At 34.6% G+C, this 21136-nt stretch overlaps 2 protein-coding genes across 4 annotated transcripts; both read right to left on the reverse strand.

Annotated features, from left to right (window-relative positions):
* Positions 1-1575: 1575 nt before the first annotated feature.
* LOC111712134 (protein phosphatase 1D) lies at positions 1576-9311 on the reverse strand. Its single transcript, XM_023486666.1, has 12 exons — positions 9163-9311; positions 8651-8817; positions 7522-7598; positions 6704-6837; positions 6109-6178; positions 5323-5444; positions 4776-4941; positions 4212-4379; positions 3661-3873; positions 3060-3312; positions 2409-2711; positions 1576-2231 (listed from the first exon to the last, which is right to left on the reverse strand). The coding sequence occupies exons 1-12, from the start codon at positions 9176-9178 to the stop codon at positions 1875-1877; spliced, it is 2046 nt and encodes a 681-aa protein (XP_023342434.1). The 5' UTR covers positions 9179-9311; the 3' UTR covers positions 1576-1874.
* Positions 9312-11953: 2642 nt separating this feature from the next.
* LOC111712144 (zinc transporter ZIP9-B) lies at positions 11954-19863 on the reverse strand. Of its 3 annotated transcripts, XM_023486681.1 has the most exons (13): positions 19807-19863; positions 19250-19326; positions 18932-19007; positions 18186-18277; positions 17546-17657; positions 16655-16733; positions 16089-16150; positions 15367-15476; positions 14556-14662; positions 13964-14028; positions 13056-13178; positions 12395-13020; positions 11954-12205 (listed from the first exon to the last, which is right to left on the reverse strand). In XM_023486681.1, the coding sequence occupies exons 2-11, from the start codon at positions 19279-19281 to the stop codon at positions 13059-13061; spliced, it is 855 nt and encodes a 284-aa protein (XP_023342449.1). In that variant the 5' UTR covers positions 19282-19326; positions 19807-19863; the 3' UTR covers positions 11954-12205; positions 12395-13020; positions 13056-13058. The 3 variants fall into 3 exon arrangements, with proteins under 3 accessions (XP_023342449.1, XP_023342448.1, XP_023342447.1); XM_023486680.1 differs by having other exon boundaries at positions 11954-12198; positions 12395-13178; XM_023486679.1 differs by having other exon boundaries at positions 12395-13178.
* Positions 19864-21136: the final 1273 nt, after the last annotated feature.

The raw sequence follows: 21136 nt of genomic DNA on the forward strand, positions 1-21136 counted from the left end.
CGGCCACATTTATCATTTTGATAAAGCAAACGCCGATAGGAGGGATTAGATAAGTCAAGACAATTTCTGGTCCGAGCGCTGCGGCTACTTAATTCTGTTCATCAGACCTATACGAAATGTGCATGCATCTTTCCTACATAAGTGTACATCTAACCTATATAACGTGTGTATCCGACCTACAAAAGTTGTGCATCGATCTACTAAGGTTGCACACCTGACCTACAAATGCAATGCATCCGACCTACAAAATGTGTGCATCCAACCTACTGTAAAGTTTGCAACCGACCTACAGTAAGTCGGATACACTTTTTTTTCAATGGAGTTCAGTATCCGACATACAGTTCAACGGACCAACAGCAGCTAGAAACTGCTGAAACACTACGTTCGGGTAGGTCCGAAGTATCGTAGGACAGATTTAATACAATCGACCATTTGCTAGAAGATATATTGGTGCGGCTAAGGAAGCGCTATGGGTGAGCGCCTTGACGCAAGATAATGCTTGTGAATACATTGCGGGATGAAGGCTTCACGGGTGTGGCCTGCCTTCCCTCCCTCCTCAGGATAGATAAAACGTGATTAAGAGAATTCATGAAAACTGAAACCTTCATGAAATTAAGAAGTTATACATAGCCTTTAAATAACCATTAACTGTAAATCACATAAACTCCATAAACTTGTCATAAAAACAAAAAATGAAGAAAATTGCTTTAATATCCGGTTGCAGTGCAAAGATAATTTAAAAAACATTTAATTTCTTTATCTTTTCCCAACGCGATTTAGACTATGAATACTGTTGGATAAAAAAGATTGTGTTTAAAATATCAAAGGTAATTAAACGATCAGGCTTCTAATATTGGATTGGATTTAGGTTTGTGGCAACAACTTGGTTCTTTCCGATACGAACACATCTACCATGAATATTCCAGTATTAATTCTTCACATTTGGTTTCTAAGACTAGTTAAAAGTACGCTATTAATCAGAGATCCCACAAGTTTAATAGAATCTTTCTCGATCGAGAGCAGGTTGGATTCCAGTATCCATTCTTCACATTTGGTTTCCAAGACTCGGTAAAAAATCCTCTACTTATCAGAGATCCCAGAAGTTTGATCGAATCATTCTCGAAAGAGAGCATGTTGGATTCCAGTGTTCATTCTTCATATTTGGTTTCTAAGACTCGGTAAAAAAATCCTCTATTAATCAGAGATCCCAGAAGTTTGATAGAATCTTTCTCGATCGAGAGCATGATGGATTCCAGTGTTCATTTTTCATATTTGGTTTCCAAGACTCGGTAAAATATCCTCTACTTTTCAGAGATCCAGAAGTTTGATCGAATCTTTCTCGAAAGAGAGCATGTTGGATTTCTATTCTGACGCCATTCTACTCCCTTTTCGTTGATTCATCATCGCCACTGTATACGAATTTCTGTCCAATCTACTTATCACAATCTCTCAGAAATAGCATTTTCCTTAACATGACACAACACAAAACGTAATAAAATGAAAATGGTCGGAAAAAAAGTACTCTTTTTACGAGCTGTCTGTAAAATGTTTCATAAAAAATCGAAATCACAAATACACGAGTTTAAATGTTTAGTTCATAATTACTACTTCAAATTTACATTGTAGGATGCATATATTTAATTTATGTACAAATTTCAGAGTTTCTATTTACAGAACTACTAGTGTGTGTGTAGTGTACTTTATGATTGTTTACATCTGCTTCAATTTAAGCATTATTTTAAACAATTCAAATTCAACAAAAAGTTTAATAAATTTTCTCTAAAATGCTTCTCAGGTCACGATATAGCCGCTAGTGAGGTATAAGAATATAAGAGTACAATTATAATTTCAGGTGCCACAAGGCACTCGGATCATCATTTCCGTCTTAATCCAATCTTTGCTCGGCTTAATTTTGATAGCGGAGTGGTTTCGATTCCTGTTATTGATTTCCGTGCGGGTTTCAATACAGATTTACCCACATCCTTCGGCTGGAGTTTGGTTCGCCCTGCCCAGGTGACGGTTCTTTCCCGCTTCATAGGAATCTGGTTCTCTGTCTCTCCTCTCTTTCTCTTGGTTCCACTCACCGGGGTTTCCGTGTTCCCGTTCCGGTTTCGGAGAATCCGAGGAGTTTCAGGATTCTTAGACTTCTCTCCCTTCTCCAGGTTGGACCGGAGAGCACGCACCTCTTGGGTGAGGTGATCAGTCTGTTGACTAACCTTCTGCTCCATGGCCTGAAAGAACAACAGATTAAATAAGACAGAGATAGTTGTCGACTAGTAGTTAAGATTAACATCTAGGTGAAGAAAAAAAAGACTTCAAATGGAGGGCATGGAGAAAAAAGTTACATGGAAGCATAATACGAAGCCAAAAAATGAAGTAATTATCAAACAATACCAAAGATATCTCACCTTTAATTTATTGGTTAGATCTTGACACTTTTTCTCCACCTCTGCTAGTTTAGCGGCAGGAACCATATTGTCGGAGATATTCTCCGTATCAGAATCATCCCGTCCCAACCCTTCAATAGATCGTTTACGTCGACTAGGTTTCAAAACCGGTCGTCCACTAGACTCTCGTTTCTTAGATCTAATATTTGCGGCAGGACTATTTATGGCAAGGTTGGCTAGTTCTCTACTGATAGATTTTCTAGCTCCAGGTTTAGGTTGAACTACAGGACTATGCTCTGTATCGGAGCTTGAGATCTCATTCACCTAAACGTAAGAATTATACATAAAAATAAAAATGGAAATATTGATTTTTAATTTTGAAATTTTGTAAAATCGAGAAAAAACAACATTTTTGATCTGATCGATCATAAACCTTTTTGACGTTTATTAAATTCAAACAACCGAACCCAAAGTCAAGACCTTCATTGGTCTTTTTTAGCTTTACCGCTAAAAAAAGTCTAGTCTTTCAACAATTTCAGTTTGAACACGTGTAAGAATACTATGATACAAGTCATACAACTTGTTATACAGCTTTTCACCCACCCCCCTCATCCTTCCCTATAATAGGCTTGAAAATACTTGAGAATAAGGCTTGATTCCAGATTGCTATACCTGAAGTGTTTTATCATTGGTTGGAGGTTTAGCAGCAGGTTTAGTGTTGGAGGTCGGTTGCTGTTGACTGGAGGTAGAGGAACCAGGTAGTATCACGGCACTCAAACTATTGAAAGTTTTAACCTGAACCTTCTCAGGTTCCGACTTCGTGGAGTCGTGAACAATACGGGACGAGGTTTTCGGAGACTGCTCTCCGAGAGAATCAACCAGGTTTTTCCCCGCTGCCTCCTCAGGTTTCTTCGAGTTGGGGAATCTTTAAAAAGTTCCAAAATTAGCTATTATTTTTTGATTATATATCCAAAAAATGGGCACAGAATTCCTATTGGATACTTAACTAGCTTGATCAATACTTAAGTGTCTCCAACTTTAATCTTCTCACTTCAATGAATCAACCCTTCCGTCGCTTTTCACAAAAATCCATAGCAGGAAATAAGTAATTGGACATCTTCTAATTTTTTATCTTTCAGGTTATTTACTTAAAACTTCCATTCTTTGGTTTGTTAATTTAACAAATTTCGTTGCCATATAAGTTGTGTTTTTACAGCTTTTTTCCATTAAATTAAAATAGGGACTTAAAATTTTTTTTTGGAAGTCAACTGACCTGGATATAATGCTGAGGCCTTTAGATTGTTTGCAGGGTTTAGGAGGTAGAGGAGGCGCATTAGTGTTGTTACAAGGTTTCTTGGCAGTATTTGATCCTCCACGTTGAAGTTCCTTCTGACGTCGTAGAACTTGTGCTCTAGGAGGCCCTGGAGGATCCAGCATAACAACCACTACACTGGTATTGTCTGCTCGCAGCTTATACATTTTCCACCTAAATTAAGAATATTGAAAATCTAAGAAATTAATGACATTGCATTTTTTAAATATTCAAGATCGATAAAACACTAAACATAAATACTACACTATTCAAAAGTTAGATGATCTCACATAATTTGTTTTATTCTATGGTAATATTCCGTAGATATGAAGAAAATATATTTGACCGTCTAAATAAATAAAGAAATTATCAACCCCCTCCTTCCCTTGGAAATTAAGACCGAGCCCCCTTCAAAAATAACAGAAATTAATGTAATAGCTATAAACAGGTATTCATTCTATTAGAATTAAATTAGAAATTAGAAATTATCATCTATCCCAGTATACCCCTACCTATCCACAGCCTGATCGACTAGACGTTTACTGGGGTTCTGCCAGGCGTGCCCTGCCTCAGGGTCCAGCATATGCTTCTCGTTATTCTTCTCCGCAACCTTGACAGCATTGACAGCAGCCTGTGGGGACAAAACATTCCAAGCTCCATCTGTACCCAGCACCAAACATCTGCAAGTAAACACTTTTTACTTCAATAAAACATTTGTGCACTTACTTGGTAAAACTTTGTAGCATAATTGAATAAAAAAAAACTTTAAGATCTGAAGAAAATGTTCTTTGTTGTTAAAAGAAACATTGAAGAAATTATAGATCGACGAATAATTTACATTTTAAAATTACAAGTGAATTTATTTGGAGTAGGTTCTTCTAAATGTAGGGGGGCCAAAATCTTACTTCAATTAGAACCATTTTTATCTTTTAAATAAAAAGAATAAAGTTTTTTGGGTTTTCTAGAAAGAAGGAATTTTTACTGGCGAACTTGTTCACTCTTGACCGGCCATGAACCTGACGCTTATTGAAAAAACTAGCAGAGAGTAAACAATACAAATATAGATGCCAACTGACCTGTGTTTGCTAATATCTATAGAGTAAACATGAAGATCTGGTTCAGGAGAAACGACAAACACATCCTTCTTACTGTTGTAGGACCAGAGATCTCCAAGTGCGCGCGCCACTGCCAGGAAAGGAACTTCATCGATAGGTGTGCTACGGCGAACAGGGCCGGTATGACCTTTATGAACAAAACAAAATAATTTTCGAACTTATTCATAAATTTTTGGAACCGGATATTGGTATGACAATATTAAAATAAAGTGATGACATAAAATTTACCAAGAATCTTTCATCTTAAGTGTATTTGCGGAATTCCGATATCCGATTCCCGGAATTCAGATTTAACCAATTTTTTCGTATTTTTGAAATCGAAATCTGAGCTTGGATTTAGTCTTATTTTTAACTGTGAAAAGTAAGAGAAAATTTTCGGAATATTTGTTCAGAAATTCCGGGAATTATCGGTTAGTGAAAATTCCTATGTTATGTGGCAATGGTACATAGTGATAATAATTTGTACATAAAAATAACGATTTGTACATAATAGTAATGATAATTTTACCAATTTTAGGACGGTTCCATACAACTCGAGGAACTCCTGACTTGTTAACAACCTTCCCTCCAGCAGCTTCAATCCTAGCTAGCTCTATCTCACATTCAGGTTTATGGTCCCGGGTTAAAGGCCTAGAAGTAAGACATGATAATATCATAAATTTGAAGGAGACTAGAATTATGGAGAGGGAGTAAGGGTTGCTTACGTATTACGCCAACTCAGGAATTGGTTCTTACTCAATAACAAAGATTGGAGACAAGAGCGAGGGGAAAGCTGTCTCTAACGTTACGTCACTAAGAAGAGGGAGCTTAGTAATTTAGTGACGGAATATGAAAGTTAAAAACTAGTTTTGTGATTAGCAATTAACCGACCAGTAATAGCTAACGACAATATGTTTTAAAACTTTAATCTGTAGAAGTTTGCTTTTATCAAACAAGCAAATGTGTTACCCTATTGCCCACCACTATCTACAGTTTGACACGAACCTAAAACAACCCTTATCCAACTCCATTCAATTCTATATAAATAGAAAAACACTTGAAACAATTCGCCCGTTTTGCATTAAAGCATAAATTTCTTAGAAGATTGTATACGACTTAACTAATCCAAGGATTTAACTAAGATGATTCTAGGTAAATATTAAACCATGTACATTGTACAGTGTTCACAAAGAAGTTTTTTTTAAAAAAAAACATGCGATAAAGACGCAAAAAAAAATTCACTAATAATATTAAAAAGCCCATTAAATTTCTAGTATCTAAATAAACCCCGAAATTGATCTTTAGTAACACTTACACAGCGTTCCATACATCAGGATGGTCAGGGTCCTGTTCTCCTAGTACTATTCCACTGTCGCCAACATGGCCTAAAAACAACACATTCAGCGAACAAAACTTCGAAAAACATCTCGGAGATAGGGAAATTCAAAGGTGGGGGGGGAACTTGTATTGAAAAAAAATTGGGTGAAAAGCTAGAAAAGAAGAGGTTTTAAAATGTACTGATTTGTTTTAATACTTTCTCCCAATCATCAAAATTTAACCCAGTGCATAGGATCCATTTAATTTTTCTTTAAGATACAGATTTTTTAACAAACAAAAGTTTTAATTAATTTTCTTCGTTTTTTTTCGCTTAATTTAATGCTTAAACTTGAGGAACCATTCTGCGATAAGAAAAGTTTTGATTATCTCTCTAATTTAACAGTTTAGATTTGAGTTTTAGGAGTGAAGTTTTTTAATCACAGTTTTTGATTGATATTTTGCCCCTTGGATCAGGCTCTGTGGATCCGTTTTCTTTGCAGATCCGGATCCAGGAAGGCAAAATAATGCGGATCCGGATCCTTTGCACTGGTTTAACCCCTCCTCCCACAAAAATTAAACCCATCTATTATTACCTACGAATATCTTCCCCCTTCTGATGAAAGCAATACTGGCAGTAGTCCCTGCCGTGCTGGGTAGTCCTGAACCAGTCTTAGTCCAGTTCTCCAGGTCCCCCCACATATCCTGCTGGGTCTTCAAGAACCCCTCCCTAACCAGCAAAATCAAACTCACTTTTTTGGATAAATAAATTTCTTCTTTAAATATCATTCCTACTCCCTCCCCCTTCCCTCTCTAGCATTCTGGGTGTTAAAGGGATTGAAAGCGTAATTTCAAATTACCCTTCATGCAAAGATCGCGTTCGATTTACAACGGTGCCCTTAATAGCTCTGTCTCATCAAGCATGAATTAGATATCTTCATTTAGCGGTTTCTTTGCGAACAAAACTTGCGCCTTTCTTTAAAGAAGTAATGGAGAAATTCTCGGAACTAAACATCAGTTTTTCCCACATTTTTGATCAGATTAAGATTTCGAGGGTACTGATGTAAATCAGGCATTGCCATTTTTGCTGAACTGAGTAATTGGAAATTACACTTTCAGTTTGAAACAGCATATTTCTCTCGCGGTATTATTATTCATCTCAAAAAGGTAAATTAAAATGATGTAGACAAGCAAAAGGGCAATTTCTTTTTCCCTTCATAATAGAAACAATCATCAAAAGAAGATCAACCCAGACCGAAATAATTTTTCAACAAATGTGAAACTAACAATTGTTTTATCTAATCTATAAGGGTTTAATTATCATTAACACCAAGTTTTAAATATTTCTCTCTCTCTCTCTGTCTCTGAAGAAGCAAACCGGAAAATACTTTTGAAGAGTTTGTTTAAAATTTCCCTAATAGATTTCAAAACCAGATCGTCATTCTCTGACCAAAAACTGGGATGCTTGGTTATGTTGTCCATCAAATGTTCCTAAAAATATTTAAATTAAGTAATTTATTGAACCTCGTCGTATGTCGTTCTATTTATACCCGAGTCCTTAAATTTGATTTGAGCGCGGTCATTTTCATCCCAGAAAGGTAAATTTGTAAACGAAAAAAAACTCTATTTCGTATTGCTAAATCTTTTAACTTTCACGAATTACACAACAAATATGAAGCTATACTTATGACAAACGTTAACTGCTGAGTGCTGGGGTATTTAAAGATTGATCCTTCTAAAAATAAGTTAAAACTGGGGAAGACGACATTTCCCAGGAAACATTGACACCGTAGTTCTGATGGCAAAGATGTCGAGTAGATAATTATGGACTTTAGATGTTAAAAATCATCATGTCGGAGCCTAAATATTTGCAGGGTCAGACCAGAACACCAAAGAATAAATTGTTAATATTAAAATGTGAGAGAAGGATCCAAATCAAATCAAGCCTTTAGGGAGGTCCTACTATCCCCGCTCTAAATTCAAAACGACATTACAATATCAAAAACGAAACAAGTTTGCTTTAAACTATTGGCCAATATCTGATCATAGGTGTTGTGGTCAGACCCTAACTCAAATTTTAGCCCGAAACCTCGAGTGATTAAAAAATATACTTTATAAAAAGTGATGATCCATAAAGTTCTGAAAATATGACAAACTTTAACAACTAAGTGTCTAATAGTCGCAGTCGCTCGGCCCCCCAACCCATCTTAGCCGCAGCGCTCGGCCCAGGCATAGTCCCAACCTATCCTAACCCACAATATAGATAACAAGAGTAGATTGTAGTTGTATAATAATTAGATGTAAAGAAAATGTGTGATTGTAAAAGGTTTCGCGGTTTATTACTTTAAGTATGTATGGATATTGTAGCCTAAGATAGATGGACAACTTATCACGTGACCTATTAGTTGGATTTGAAATGTAGGTCCACTATCCCGCAATAAGAATTGAACCAACTATTGGACTTAAAATCTTTTGCTGAAGTTTATGGCCTTTAAATAGAAAAAAATGGCTTCTCTTTGCACAGAGTTATCGCTTTAACTCACCTTGGCAAATAAAGCTGCCTCCTTCCCTCCATGTCCGTCATATATACCGAAGAAGGCGTATTCCAGGTCTAGTTCGTCCTCTGTTTGTTGATATGCCACGGAGAACACATCCTCCATATACTTCCGTCCTCCCTGGTTACAATGCCCGGTCACGCGGAGGTTAAGTCCTAAACAATTGGATGGTTTATGGTTGAAATTTGTAAATAAATATAATCAAGTTTCGGGGGAAAAATCAGGATCGGAAAAGTTTTCAGTTAAAAACCCCTTAATAATTCCTGGAGAACGATTTTTGAAAAATCGTTCTCTATGGGACGGAGGGGCTATCACAATTTACTATGCAGTTTGGACAGAAATCTGAACAGTTTATAAAACAGCTTTTAAATTTAAGTTTACGTAAAACTTCCAATCGTAAATCATGACGAACCCCCGATACGTGAAGATAAAATGCTAATAAATACGTGTGGCCTAAACACTTCGATCCGTGACAAAGTAGTTTAGGTAAAATAACTTACCAATGCTAGGTGCCATCTCTGTCTTTAATACTCCAATTTGTCGTTATTAACTTTATTATTTACAAATCGGACTTAATCCTTGTCAATATTGTACTCTACAGATATTGATCACATTTCTGAAATTATAAGAAGTTCAATTTTCACTTATCAATTCCATTTTCATCTGCGTATCAAAATTTCAACAATTTCTTTCACAAAACTATTACAAATCCGTTAAACTAAAATTTCTTAAATCCAACTGGGTAATTTCCTAGTATACGATATGAAGCCTGGTTCAATGATAAAATATGAAATATTGAATTTAATGATAAAGGAATGGATTGTCAGACTCAGAAACGTTTGAATATTTGAACGGTGCGTGTTGCCGTAGAGTCGACTAATGGCGCAACTGTATGTGACTATGTGGGCCCAGCCCGCCTTGTCTGAGCTCCACTCCAGTCTAGACCAAGAAAGGCAGGTAGATATTCAAACAGTTTAAATCACCCTAGCTACAGGGGAACTAAATATTCTTCACATTTTCAAGGTCGTAACAATTTTTAGTATGCACAAAATATTAAATCTATTATTTATTTAAAAATATTCTTTTTTATTAGAGAGAGAATAATTGGTTTTACCAATATTTGTGGGTTTATGAAATTTGGGCGGGAAGATAAGATTCTTCTTTCGCGGCACAAAATTAGACATTCCCCACATGATTAATTGATTGAAACACAATTACACAAATCACATTATGAATAAAATAATAAGGCGGCCTGCTTATAAGACTGCTCTCAACATAAAGATGTATTATGTATCTAAATAATGTATAAATCAAATACCACAGCACCAAGCAAAATTTAAAAAAGGTGCCAACAGGATTTTTTATGGACTTTAGATGTNCATTCGAGCAGCTTAAGTTATGCAGAGGAAAAACAGGCGTACTCGAGGGGGGGGGGGGCTTTGAAAGCTTAATCCCCCCCTTGAATCAGTAAAATATCATGATTTCCTGGGGGTTTCAGACCACAATTTGTCTGCAGAGTCATGATCGCCCAACCCTTCCCAGAAAACAAAATAAAATAATTATAGGGAAATTAAAAAGCACGTTTGCGAAAATAAAATAAAAAATAAATGTTTGGGGCACCATCAGTCAAACATCAGTCAAACATTTTGGATTCTCATTTTTTCAGAAATCCCGTGTATTTATTTCAAACGTTTTGTTCAATTATTAAAAAAAAATTAGCAATTTGATAGAAAAAAAAGCTTTAAATGCACCCCCCCTTCTTCTGAAAGGGGGGTGCAATGACGAATTGCACCCCCCCTCCCCCGTCCCATTTAAAAGAAATGGTTTCTCATAATTTTCTAAATCTAGCTACCAATAATATAGCTCAAGCAAGAGTTGATTTCCTTCCCAAACCAAATTATAATCTTATTGTGTTACTCATTATAATAGCTGCATTTTAGGGAGTTTCAAAACATTATTTTAAGCAAGGATATTTGTCATTTTTAGTCAAAGTAGAAGGGTTTTTTGAGTACTCAAAAATTCACTAAGAATGTCTCAATGTCTCAATGTCAATAAATAAACTCTTTTAAAGAAAATATTAGAAATTTTATTTTTTATTCATCTTTATAATATCATGATGAGGCTGAGGGACAAGAAGCCTTGATTTTAAATAATGAATTTTTTCCTTAAGCTAAAGTACCATTATGGTACCATTCATTTATTTTTATGTATATTATATATTTAAACTGAAAAGTTTCAGACACTAAAATGTAACCCTTAAAAGCTTAAATACACTTGTTAAAAAGGTTAGTCTTTATAGTGTACATTGACAATGTAATAAAGAAAACCATATACCACCATAAAAACAAATCAAGCAAATGTTTATTTGGGCACCATCAGTCAAACATTTTGGATTTTCATTTTTTAGAATATCCCGTGAATTTATTTCAAACGTTTGTTCAATTATTTAAAAAAAAAATTAGCAATTTGATAGAAAAAAAGCTTTAAAAGATTTCATTATTTAAACAGAACCAAACTGGAATTTTTCTTTAGCAATATCAGAGAATAGAATAAAATCTTGAATTTTTATTTCTTTTTTATCTATATCTTCTAATAGGAAAGATAAGGAAGGAAAACCCCCCCTCCCCCCAATTCGACATGAGCATAGTACAAATAAACAATGAAGATGATAATTTCTCATATATTATCTAATAGTTCCGAGTCCGAATTAGAAGATTTTAGAACAATTAAACAAATAAAATACTCACAACATCATTTACGACTTTGCCTATAAATATTATATAAACAATTGATCGCTCAAAAGAACATATTTTATAATAAAACAAAAATTAACAATTATTTACAAAAGAAAAGTTGATTAAAAAATGATTTACCCTTAAAATGTTATCTATTGATTAGTCAACTTTATTTTTAGAACAATTAAAATTGTGCATTGAAAAGAATTCAAATATAAGTGTTAATTTTTTAACCTAATGTTCCTTTGCCAAAGTTTGGAATTGTAATAACTGACGTGAAAAATGTAAAATTAAAAAAAAACTTGTGCCTAATATGATCATTTAACATTTGGACTAACCTACAATATATATGCACTAAAATATTCATAAAAATCAAGTGAATTTGATTACATTTCGGTGTGGAATTGAATTTTCAGTAGTCATCAAAATGGTAATTTTTAAGCGACAAAATATTTAAGCGCTTTAACATACTTATTATGTATCTGGAATCAATTGCATGAATTGTATTAATAACGATCTTTTGTACCAAAATTATTTTTCTTCGAAATATTGTTTCTTCCATTGAATCATTTTTTATTATGCATTTATGTCCAAATTAAATATAACTATAGGCCGGTTTTGATCAGCTAACATTATTTCAGTCTGACTAAAATCAATCAAATCGGTAAAGAATCTACAAAACAAAGGAATGTCGGTTAAGTAAAATGATAAATTACAAAATAAAGAGAAGCATTTTGGTGAGCAACGGTTCATGAAATTGACCGTTGGAACATCCTTCAGAAATTTAGTTGAGTGCAAACTCTAAAAACTATAAAATTATTTAACAGCATAATGAGGGCATACAAGTTGTAAAGGAAAAAGGTTCCACTGCCAAATACATATTTAACCATATATTTAGAAAGCAGATTGTCGGGATATTTCGAGACATGTTAAAATCAAAAATAAAAGAAATCTTATAAAATATCACAGTTTATGNTTCTAAATCGAATAAATTTACATTAATTTTCCCCTTTTCTATGCTCATTAACACAAAAATAATCTTGTTTTCTACATGATCAAACAACCGTCTTGTGTTAACGTCCAACTGTAAGAAGAACGCCAGCTAGTGATGGAGGCCAACTTAAGAAGAACGCCAGTTAGTGATGATGTCCAACTGTAAGAAGAACGCCAACTAGTGATGGTGTCCAACTGCAAGAAGAACGCCAGCTAGTGATGATGTCCAACTGTAAGAAGAACGCCGGTTAGTGATGGTGTCCAACTGTAAGAAGAACACCAGTTAGTGATGGTGTCCAACTGTAAGAAGAACGCCAACTAGTGATGATGTCCAACTGTAAGAAGAACACTAGTTAGTGATGGTGTCCAACTGTAAGAAGAACGCCAGCTAGTGTTGGTGTCCAACTGTAAGAAGAACACCAGTTAGTGATGGTGTCCAACTGTAAGAAGAACGCCAGCTAGTGATGGTGGCCAACTGTAAGAAGACCACCAGTTAGTTATGGTGTCCAACTGTAAGAAAAACACCAGATAATGATGGTGGCCAACTGTAAGAAGAACGCCAGTTATTGTTGGTGTCCAACTGTAAGAAGAACACCAGCTAGTGATGGTGTCTAACTGTAAGAAGAACACCAGCTAGTGATGGTGTCTAACTGTAAGAAGAACACCAGCTAGTGATGGTGTCCAACTGTAAGAAGAAGGGGTAAAACTGCTCCTATGACCAGCATTGCTAGTTCAGCTTTAGAAAATCCTCCAGCTTGTTCTCCATGCGAGTGCCCAATATTTGTTACCTAAATATAAAATATATTTCAGGTCGGTTGGCCGATCTTTTTGGTTTATTATGAGAACAAAACTTGTGTCTTAAAGGAACTGTAAGCTTAATTTCAAGTGACCCTCCATGCAAGGACGGCAATGTACGATTTACAACGGAATCCTTACAATCTTTGTCTGGTAAATTATGAAATAGATATATATTACGTTTCTATTTTTGATACTACTTATTTTTATTTGTCTACAAAATGGTGTATTTCTTGCTTATAAGAAACAATTGATAGATGATCTGAATTAAACGCTTAAAGGGACTGTAAAGGAAAAATGAAAGGGGGGGATAGGCTAAAAGCTTATCACTTTAGCTCTTGATCGCGCCCCATGAAAGTTATATCTGTCTAGAGAAATTGATACAAAACTATGTCAAATGTATACGAAAATTCATACATATAAAATTTTGTAAAGAAATAGTAGGTTTTAAGGGCTCATACTTAGGTTTCAGCCTATTCCCCCTTTCATTTTCCTTTACAGTCCCTTTAACCGAGTCAGAAAACGACGTTATCTTCCACATTTTTAAACAGATTAGCGTATAAGGGTACCGTTAAAAATCGGACATTGCCATCTTTGCATGAAGGGTAACTTGAAATTACGCTCACAGTCCCTTTAAATATCTGATTACTAGGTTTAGCTGGCTAATTGTCCCGTTGACGGCTAAACCTTCGCTGCTAGGTATTCCTTCATTCATGTAATACCCTCAGTTTAAAATAATCAATAAATAGATTTATTAAACTCAATTTGTATTTCATACCTCTGGCAGAACATGAACTGTTGCAACGTACAAGAATGTTCCAGCAGAGAACAGCATAGCAATACCTAGACAAAAAACTTTAAATTTTACTTTTTAGAAGGGGGGGGGCAGTTATTCGCAGAGAACTTGGACAATTTTATTTTAAAAATGTTCTAGGTTTCAGTATTAAAAATAATGAATCAATTTAGCCTGACAGGTTTAAGAGAATAGCAGATCACACAAAAAGGTAGACGTGAACAAAAATCTTTTGACAGAAAACAGCAAATAATCACTGTGGCAATTGCATTCACTCTCCAGTTAGTTATCAATAAGTATTAAGTACTGTAAGAAACAGGATCATATTCTTCCAAAAATAATTTAAATGTTTAAAAAGCTGAAATTTATCCATTTTGTAATGGTACCTGTAGCACTGAATGTATCTAGATTCTCTCTCATTTGTTTGTTTGTTTGCTGTTTTGACAGAAAACAGCAAATAATCACTCTCCAGTTAGTTATCAATAAGTATTAAGTACTGTAAGAAACAGGATCATCTTCTTCCGAAAATAATTTAAATGTTTTAAAAAGCTGAAACTTATCAATTTTGTAATGGTACCTGTAGCACTGAATGTATCTAGATTCTCTCTCCCATGCAGGGTGAGCAGAAGAAATGTAACTATAGCCATAACCGGAGCAGCCAGGGCGAAAATTAAAAGATGTCTCCTGAAAAAAACGTTTGATGCGATTGTTTCTGATTGTTTTTGATTGTCATGACTTGGAAAGTCAATTAATTGCAGTGACAGTTCACCTCAAAATTGTATCCCATTGTTTCCTAGACTAGGTATGCAATCAACTACCTGATCCTTCACCTCTTTAATCTCATATGTAGAAAAAGTATAACCATATACCTGTTCCTACTCTTCTAGATGAGTAGGAACAGATATTTCTAATCCATCCTGGAGTAGGTAGGTATGTAACGTACTAACTACCTGATCCTACTCTTCTCTAATTCCTCTTGGAGTAGGTATGTAAACAACTGGTCTGATCATATTCCTCACTAGTCCCTAGTGGAGTAGGTATGTAAACAACTGGTCTGATACTACTCCTCTCTAATCCCTAGTGGAGAAGGTATGTAACCAACTATCTGATACTACTCCTCTCTAATCCCTCCTGGAGTAGGCATGTGACCAACTACATGATCATTCTCCTCCCTAATCCCTAGTGGAGTGGGTATGTGATTAACTACCTGATCCTACTCCTCACTAGTCCCTAGTGGAGAAGGTATATAACCAACTTATACCTGATCCTGCTCCTCTCTAATCTCTCCTGGAGTTGGCATGTGACCAACTACCTGATCCTTCTCCTCCCTAAGGGTATGTGATAAACTATCTGATCCTACTCCTCTCTAAGGGTATGTGATAAACTACCTGATCCTACTCCTCTCTAATCCCTCGTGGAGAAGGTATGTAACCAAACCAAAGCTGGCGGGAGCTTTATGCAACATTATTGCAAGGAACACGATCATTTCTACATCCGTCTAGTTATCAGGAGCCAACAATGAAAATATGATAAAAGAAGGATGGGATAAAAACATGAATAAGGGGTTTGGTGGAAATAGGATAAAAGATGGATGGGATAAAAACATAATTCAAGGGGGTTGGTGGAAATAGGATAAAAGTGTGATGGGCTGAAAACATGAATCCCGGGGTTTGGTAAAAAAATATAGGATAAAATTAGGATGGATTAAAAACATGAATCAACGGGTTGGTGAAAATATATAGGATAGAATTAGACGGATTAAAAACATGAATCAAGGGGTTTGGTGAAAATATATAGGATAGAATTAGATGGATTGAAAACATGAATCAAGGGGTTTAGTGAAAATATATAGGATAGAATTAGGATGGATTAAACACATGAATCAAAGGTTTAGTGAAAATATATAGGATAGAATTAGATGGATTAAAACCTGAATCAAGGGGTTGGGTGAAAATAGGATAAAATTAGGTAGAATCTAAAAATTAAACATAAGTAAGGTTGTTTTAAAACATAAATTAATTGGTTGCATTCTAAGTATGACTACAAGGACCCCCCGCCCCCCCAGAATACTGGGGTAAGATGAGTAATATTTGAATTGACTCCCGGCTCCCTGATTAGTAGTTGCAGCAGCTCCAAGAGCAACACCATCTGCTGCTGCATGAACAACTAGGCCTGAAATATACGTTTTTGGGAATTTTTTGCATAGATTACATTTTGAAAAATATATTGTCGCAGAATTTCTTCTGGAATGAATTACCCCCCCCCCTCCCCCCTTCCCTGTTTTGACTCTGGACAAAACTCTTTCACAAAATTTTGTACAAAAATCTATTCAAGCAGGCTTTTCTTTTTCCCTGTTCAAAGTCCTCCAGTAAATTTACCTAAAATGGGAGTTTCCCAAGAATTTCTTTTTTGCATATTTTTGAACCCTTTTAAATGATATTAATGATTTTTAGTCAAATTAAATGTTTCACTATAGTTCTAATAAGTAATAAAAAAAAAGAATCACAAGAACCTTGCACCTGATTTCTTTTCACTGTTAACTAATCTAAATGATATTCAAAACATTTGTTTGATGATTTTAATCAGCTAAATTATTCTATGATTTACATGATAATCAGAATATTTTAATCTTAAATTTTGGTTGAATGAAATTAAATTAGAAATATTTTTGTTCACCTAATGTTGCAGTCCAGGAAACATTGCCTTTCCTCCCTGCACCACCAGATTCTATATCACGGGACTTACTTACAGCAATCTAAAATTAAACTATGTAATAAACTTTTTTAACAATTTTTTTAAAGGATGGTGAACGTAGCTTTTCACACCTTTATCTGAGCAATAATGAAAAATATATCGGCGTTTCTCTATCTTAAATTGTGATGAATTCTGTCAAATTCCTTCTTGGACCACAGTTAAAAATTATAAACTTCCGTCCAGAGAAAAACAAAATTATCTTAGTAATTTGGTACAATTGTGAATCGGATTTGCCACTTTATAAACAACAAGATTGTAATGCAAGGAAAGTTATTTCAGTGGTGTATGCATCTTATGTACTTCTGTGTACTGTCTCTGCGCGGTAATGTAAACACAAGACGGATGTCGAAGCATGACATGGGATCCATCTTTAACTTAAGAAATCAATGAAATAGGAAACTATTATGTGAATTATCAAAATTATCAAATTTTAATGCTTTTAACCTCCTCGGATACTAAACGAACACTAATGCATCTATTCTTGTTTACAAATTCCGCCCAGAGAGAACTGGTTTCAATATGTGCGCAGAGTTTACGCAACTGCAATTAGCTTTCCTTGCATTACAACCTTGATAAACAAAGTATCACTAACAATCACGCGGAAATTCCATTTTTTAAAAAGAAGAGAGAATCTAATTCCGATCGAAGATTTTGAAAAAAATCGACAACAGATTAAAATGAATAATTTTCCACCACATTAAGTTAAAGCTTTAAATCTCAGTCCAGGTTGAAATAAAATCAGGTTTTACTAGGACCACTGGACTTAAATATAAACTCCTCAACAGTCCTTTTAAACTCCAAATTCCCTCTAACCTGATCCACTACAAGCATGAATATGAATCCAAGAACTAAAGAGACTCCGATAAGATGAGGAACAGGGTTATCGTGATCCTTTCTATCCTCGCCATGCCCGTGATGCTTTTCACTGAAAGTATATATACCCTAAATATTTATATTAAGTAGTATTCTCGTTTCGATGTCCGATCATAACTTAAAAACCTCTTGACCGATTTACCTTAAATTTGTATGGGGGAACTCGGTAAAACACTGGAATGTTCTTAGCTTGGTTTAACGTAAATTAACCTTTTAATTGAAAATTTAGTTTCCAGGCAAAGCTGGGTTCCCCAGCTAGTAATTAATAATAATAATAAACAGTCAACCAACATTCTGTCGAATTCTAGGTCTAGTCTCTTGATCAGAAATAACCGTCGAAGGACGGAAATGAAGGGCAACGAGTACCGCAATGTTAAGTAACAGGGCAATGATTGTCACCTGGACTAGTCAATCCCGGCACCATTCGTTTTCATATTAATAACCTTTAATTTTTGTTTTTTTTTGGTTTCGAATACATAAATATTAAATCATCTTAATTTATGGAGGTAGAAAAAAAACCAACTGATCTTCATTCATAAAGAAAGTAGTCATTACTAAAAAAAGAACTTTTTTCACATACCTGTAGGCCATATTTAGAGTTTCCATTCCTTCCGGTATAATCACGCTTAGAGCAGTACCAACCAACAATCCTGCTCCGAGTACAGATACAAGCTGAAATACAAAGGTTTAGAGTAATCCTACTCCTAGTACAGATACAAGCTGAAATACAAGGTTTAGAGTAATCCTACTCCTAGTACAGATACAAGGTGAAATACAAGGTTTAGTGTAATCCTGATCCCAGTACAGGTACAAGGTGAAATACAAGGTTTAGAGTAATCCTACTCCTAGTACAGATACAAGATGAAATACAAGGTTTAGAGCAATTCTACTCCTAGTACAGATACACGCTGAAATACAGGGTTTAGAGTAATCCTACTCCCAGTACAGGTACAAGCTGAAATACAAGGTTTAGTGTAATCCTACTCCCAGTACAGGTACAAGGTGAAATACAAGGTTTAGTGTAATCCTGCTCCCAGTACAGATACAAGGTGAAATACATGTTTGACAGTTTCAAACTAGGGTAGTACCTAGATGGACTATCCTAGGTGGCTGTTAGTTAGCAGTTGGGCGGTGGCGTGTGTCATTGGTCTGTACTTAGAAAGTTGTCCACACTTACACAAGTGTTGTAACCAATTGGTACATTAATAGCTGTTATGGCTATTTTTGACGAAGTCTCAGCCCTGACATCTACGGAATGATGGTTTAACGCTTGTTTGTTTGTGTAAGCATGTTTGCATTATTAATAATATTACAAAGAATATAGACCTGGAGTTTCTCCTCTGAGAATGAGATGAAGAGAGGAATGGATCCGGCGAGGTATGATCCAAACAGCATCACAATACTTAAAACATCGTTTCATCTTTTATAACGTAACTTTTTAAAAAGTATTTTTTTTGTACAACCCCAATAAATTTATTAATTATAAAGATAGAAATCTGGTATTAGATATTAGAAATTCATTCAGAATAAGATTTGAAAACTTTTTGTCTTAAAAAATGTTGATGAAATTTGCAACTGCTGATTAGCGATTATCGTGAATTGTACGAAATATTTTCATACAAAAAATAAAAAAGAGAAAAAAACCTGAAAATGACAAGTTTAGTTGATCCATCCATGATTGAAGCTAATCCGTCGGCCTCTGGATTGTTATCTGTCAAAACCTACAATAAACAAAACTCGTAAATAAATTTGTCAAAACGAACACCTTTAATCAGAGCTTTAAGTTGACTTAGAACAATGAAAAAGAAGTTTAATTAGTTTTTAGTTTTCCCATTTAATCTTCAATTTATCAAGAACCCCCTGCTAAGATGTCCATGCCCGATTTACAGCCGTGTCTGATCCAAGTATGAATTTTTGTTTTAGAAAACTCTTAATTTTGATTTGATATGTCTCTGCAGAAAATGACTATTTCTTGCTCAAACGGATGACTGCAGAAATTATCAGAATTAAAACTTTTCGAGTCAGAAAAACGACATTATCATCGACTTTTTATCAATGGTACACTGGTACAGTCTTTTTGGTATCTTTGTGTTGACCCTTTTAACTTTATTTTCATGCAATAAATATTATTTAGATTTAAAAAATAAATGTTAAAAAGAAAATATCATGAATCTTAAAAAGTATGTACAAATAATTGCTACCTGGCTTCAGTGAAATGTACAAATCATTGAATCAAGCCAAACAGTGCAAATTCTATCAAAACCAACTATGCTTTATATAATTAATTATTAAGGAAAACAACAAGGTAATCTCCAGACGTTTTTGGGAGGTTGAGAGGTTGAAAAATCTTTCTTTCTCCTTAATACATTTTCCCAAATTAAAATTTGCCAATTATTCTCATTTTTATTTGTCAAAGAACAACAATATAGATTAGTTTGTTGCTAGGACAAGCTGCGATATTTAAATTAATTAATGACAAACAAAATTCTTGATTTACAAACCATAATTAGTATCATTGATCCCTTTTAAAATAATCAAAGACTTTATTTTTATTACTTTAATTTTAAAGGGAGTGTTCGTGAAAATGAAGAACACCAAACAATCTAAATTAAAAATCTATCCCTAAAACATCGAAATATTTTTTTTAATGCCGCCTTGCTGGGACCGCAAAAGAAGACAGCTCGGTAAGAGAGCACCTTGATCGACAAGCAAATTATTTATGAGTAATTCTAAACCCCTTTTTAAATTTTCACGATCACTTCCAAAAAGAAAAGGAAAAGTTTCAGGGGTGTATACTTTCTTGAAAATCATTTATTTTTGGGGGTTTTATTCGCTATATTGGGGAAAATACATAAAACTTTCGGTAAAAAGTATGAATTAGGATGAAAAAACTTGCTTTGGATGTCAATAGGGGGAATTCTTAAAAATATACATCCCTGACTGGAAAACTATATAAAGAAGACGTGAAGTGCTATCAAGGCAAATAAAAATAAAATGAACAGAACACGTGTTAGTTGTTACAAGAACACGTGTTGTTTGTTCCAAGAACACGAGTGGTTTGTTACAAGAACACGTGTTCTGTTTACAAGTGCTATCAAATAAAACCAAGTGTATCACTGAAAACAGCATAATTGCCTCGGAGAGGTTTATCTGTTCCTCCCCGCCAACATTCAACATTTCTTCTGAAATTTTATTCTAAAAAGTCCAACAATGAATAAGTGTTTAAAAATAGTTAATTTAAAGGGATACTTCAGGAAAATGTTAAACTTTTAAATCTGTTATGTATAGGTTCAAATCAATTTTGACAAAAAATAAGAGTTGGAGGGAGTAAATCGATTGTCAAAAATGAAAAGAGATATCTAATCTTTATAAATGACTTAAGATCTAATCATCAAGTATCGATTTTTATAAAAAGGGTTCCAATCGAAAATTAAATTATTTCTATTATGGGTGCTACAATACATAAACTGAAGAAGTCTTCTTATCCGAAAGGTAAAAACTGAGATGTAATAAGTTCAAAGATCTTGTTCT

Source organism: Eurytemora carolleeae, unplaced genomic scaffold, assembly GCF_000591075.1.
Source record: "Eurytemora carolleeae unplaced genomic scaffold, Eaff_2.0 scaffold1238, whole genome shotgun sequence".
NCBI classification, from domain to species: domain Eukaryota; kingdom Metazoa; phylum Arthropoda; class Copepoda; order Calanoida; family Temoridae; genus Eurytemora; species Eurytemora carolleeae.

Coding starts and splice junctions, on each gene's coding strand:
- LOC111712144 (XM_023486681.1), bottom strand. CDS start 19,281: ATGGATGGATCAACTAAACTTGTCATTTTCAG. Junction 16,734..17,545: donor TCATGCTTGTAGTGGATCAG/GTTAGAGGGAAT, acceptor GTTTAATTTTAG/ATTGCTGTAAGTAAGTCCCG. Junction 13,179..13,963: donor CAGTTCATGTTCTGCCAGAG/GTATGAAATACA, acceptor TTTTATATTTAG/GTAACAAATATTGGGCACTC.
- LOC111712134 (XM_023486666.1), bottom strand. Junction 4,942..5,322: donor ATGGAACCGTCCTAAAATTG/GTAAAATTATCA, acceptor TTGTTCATAAAG/GTCATACCGGCCCTGTTCGC. Junction 2,232..2,408: donor ATCTAACCAATAAATTAAAG/GTGAGATATCTT, acceptor TTGTTCTTTCAG/GCCATGGAGCAGAAGGTTAG.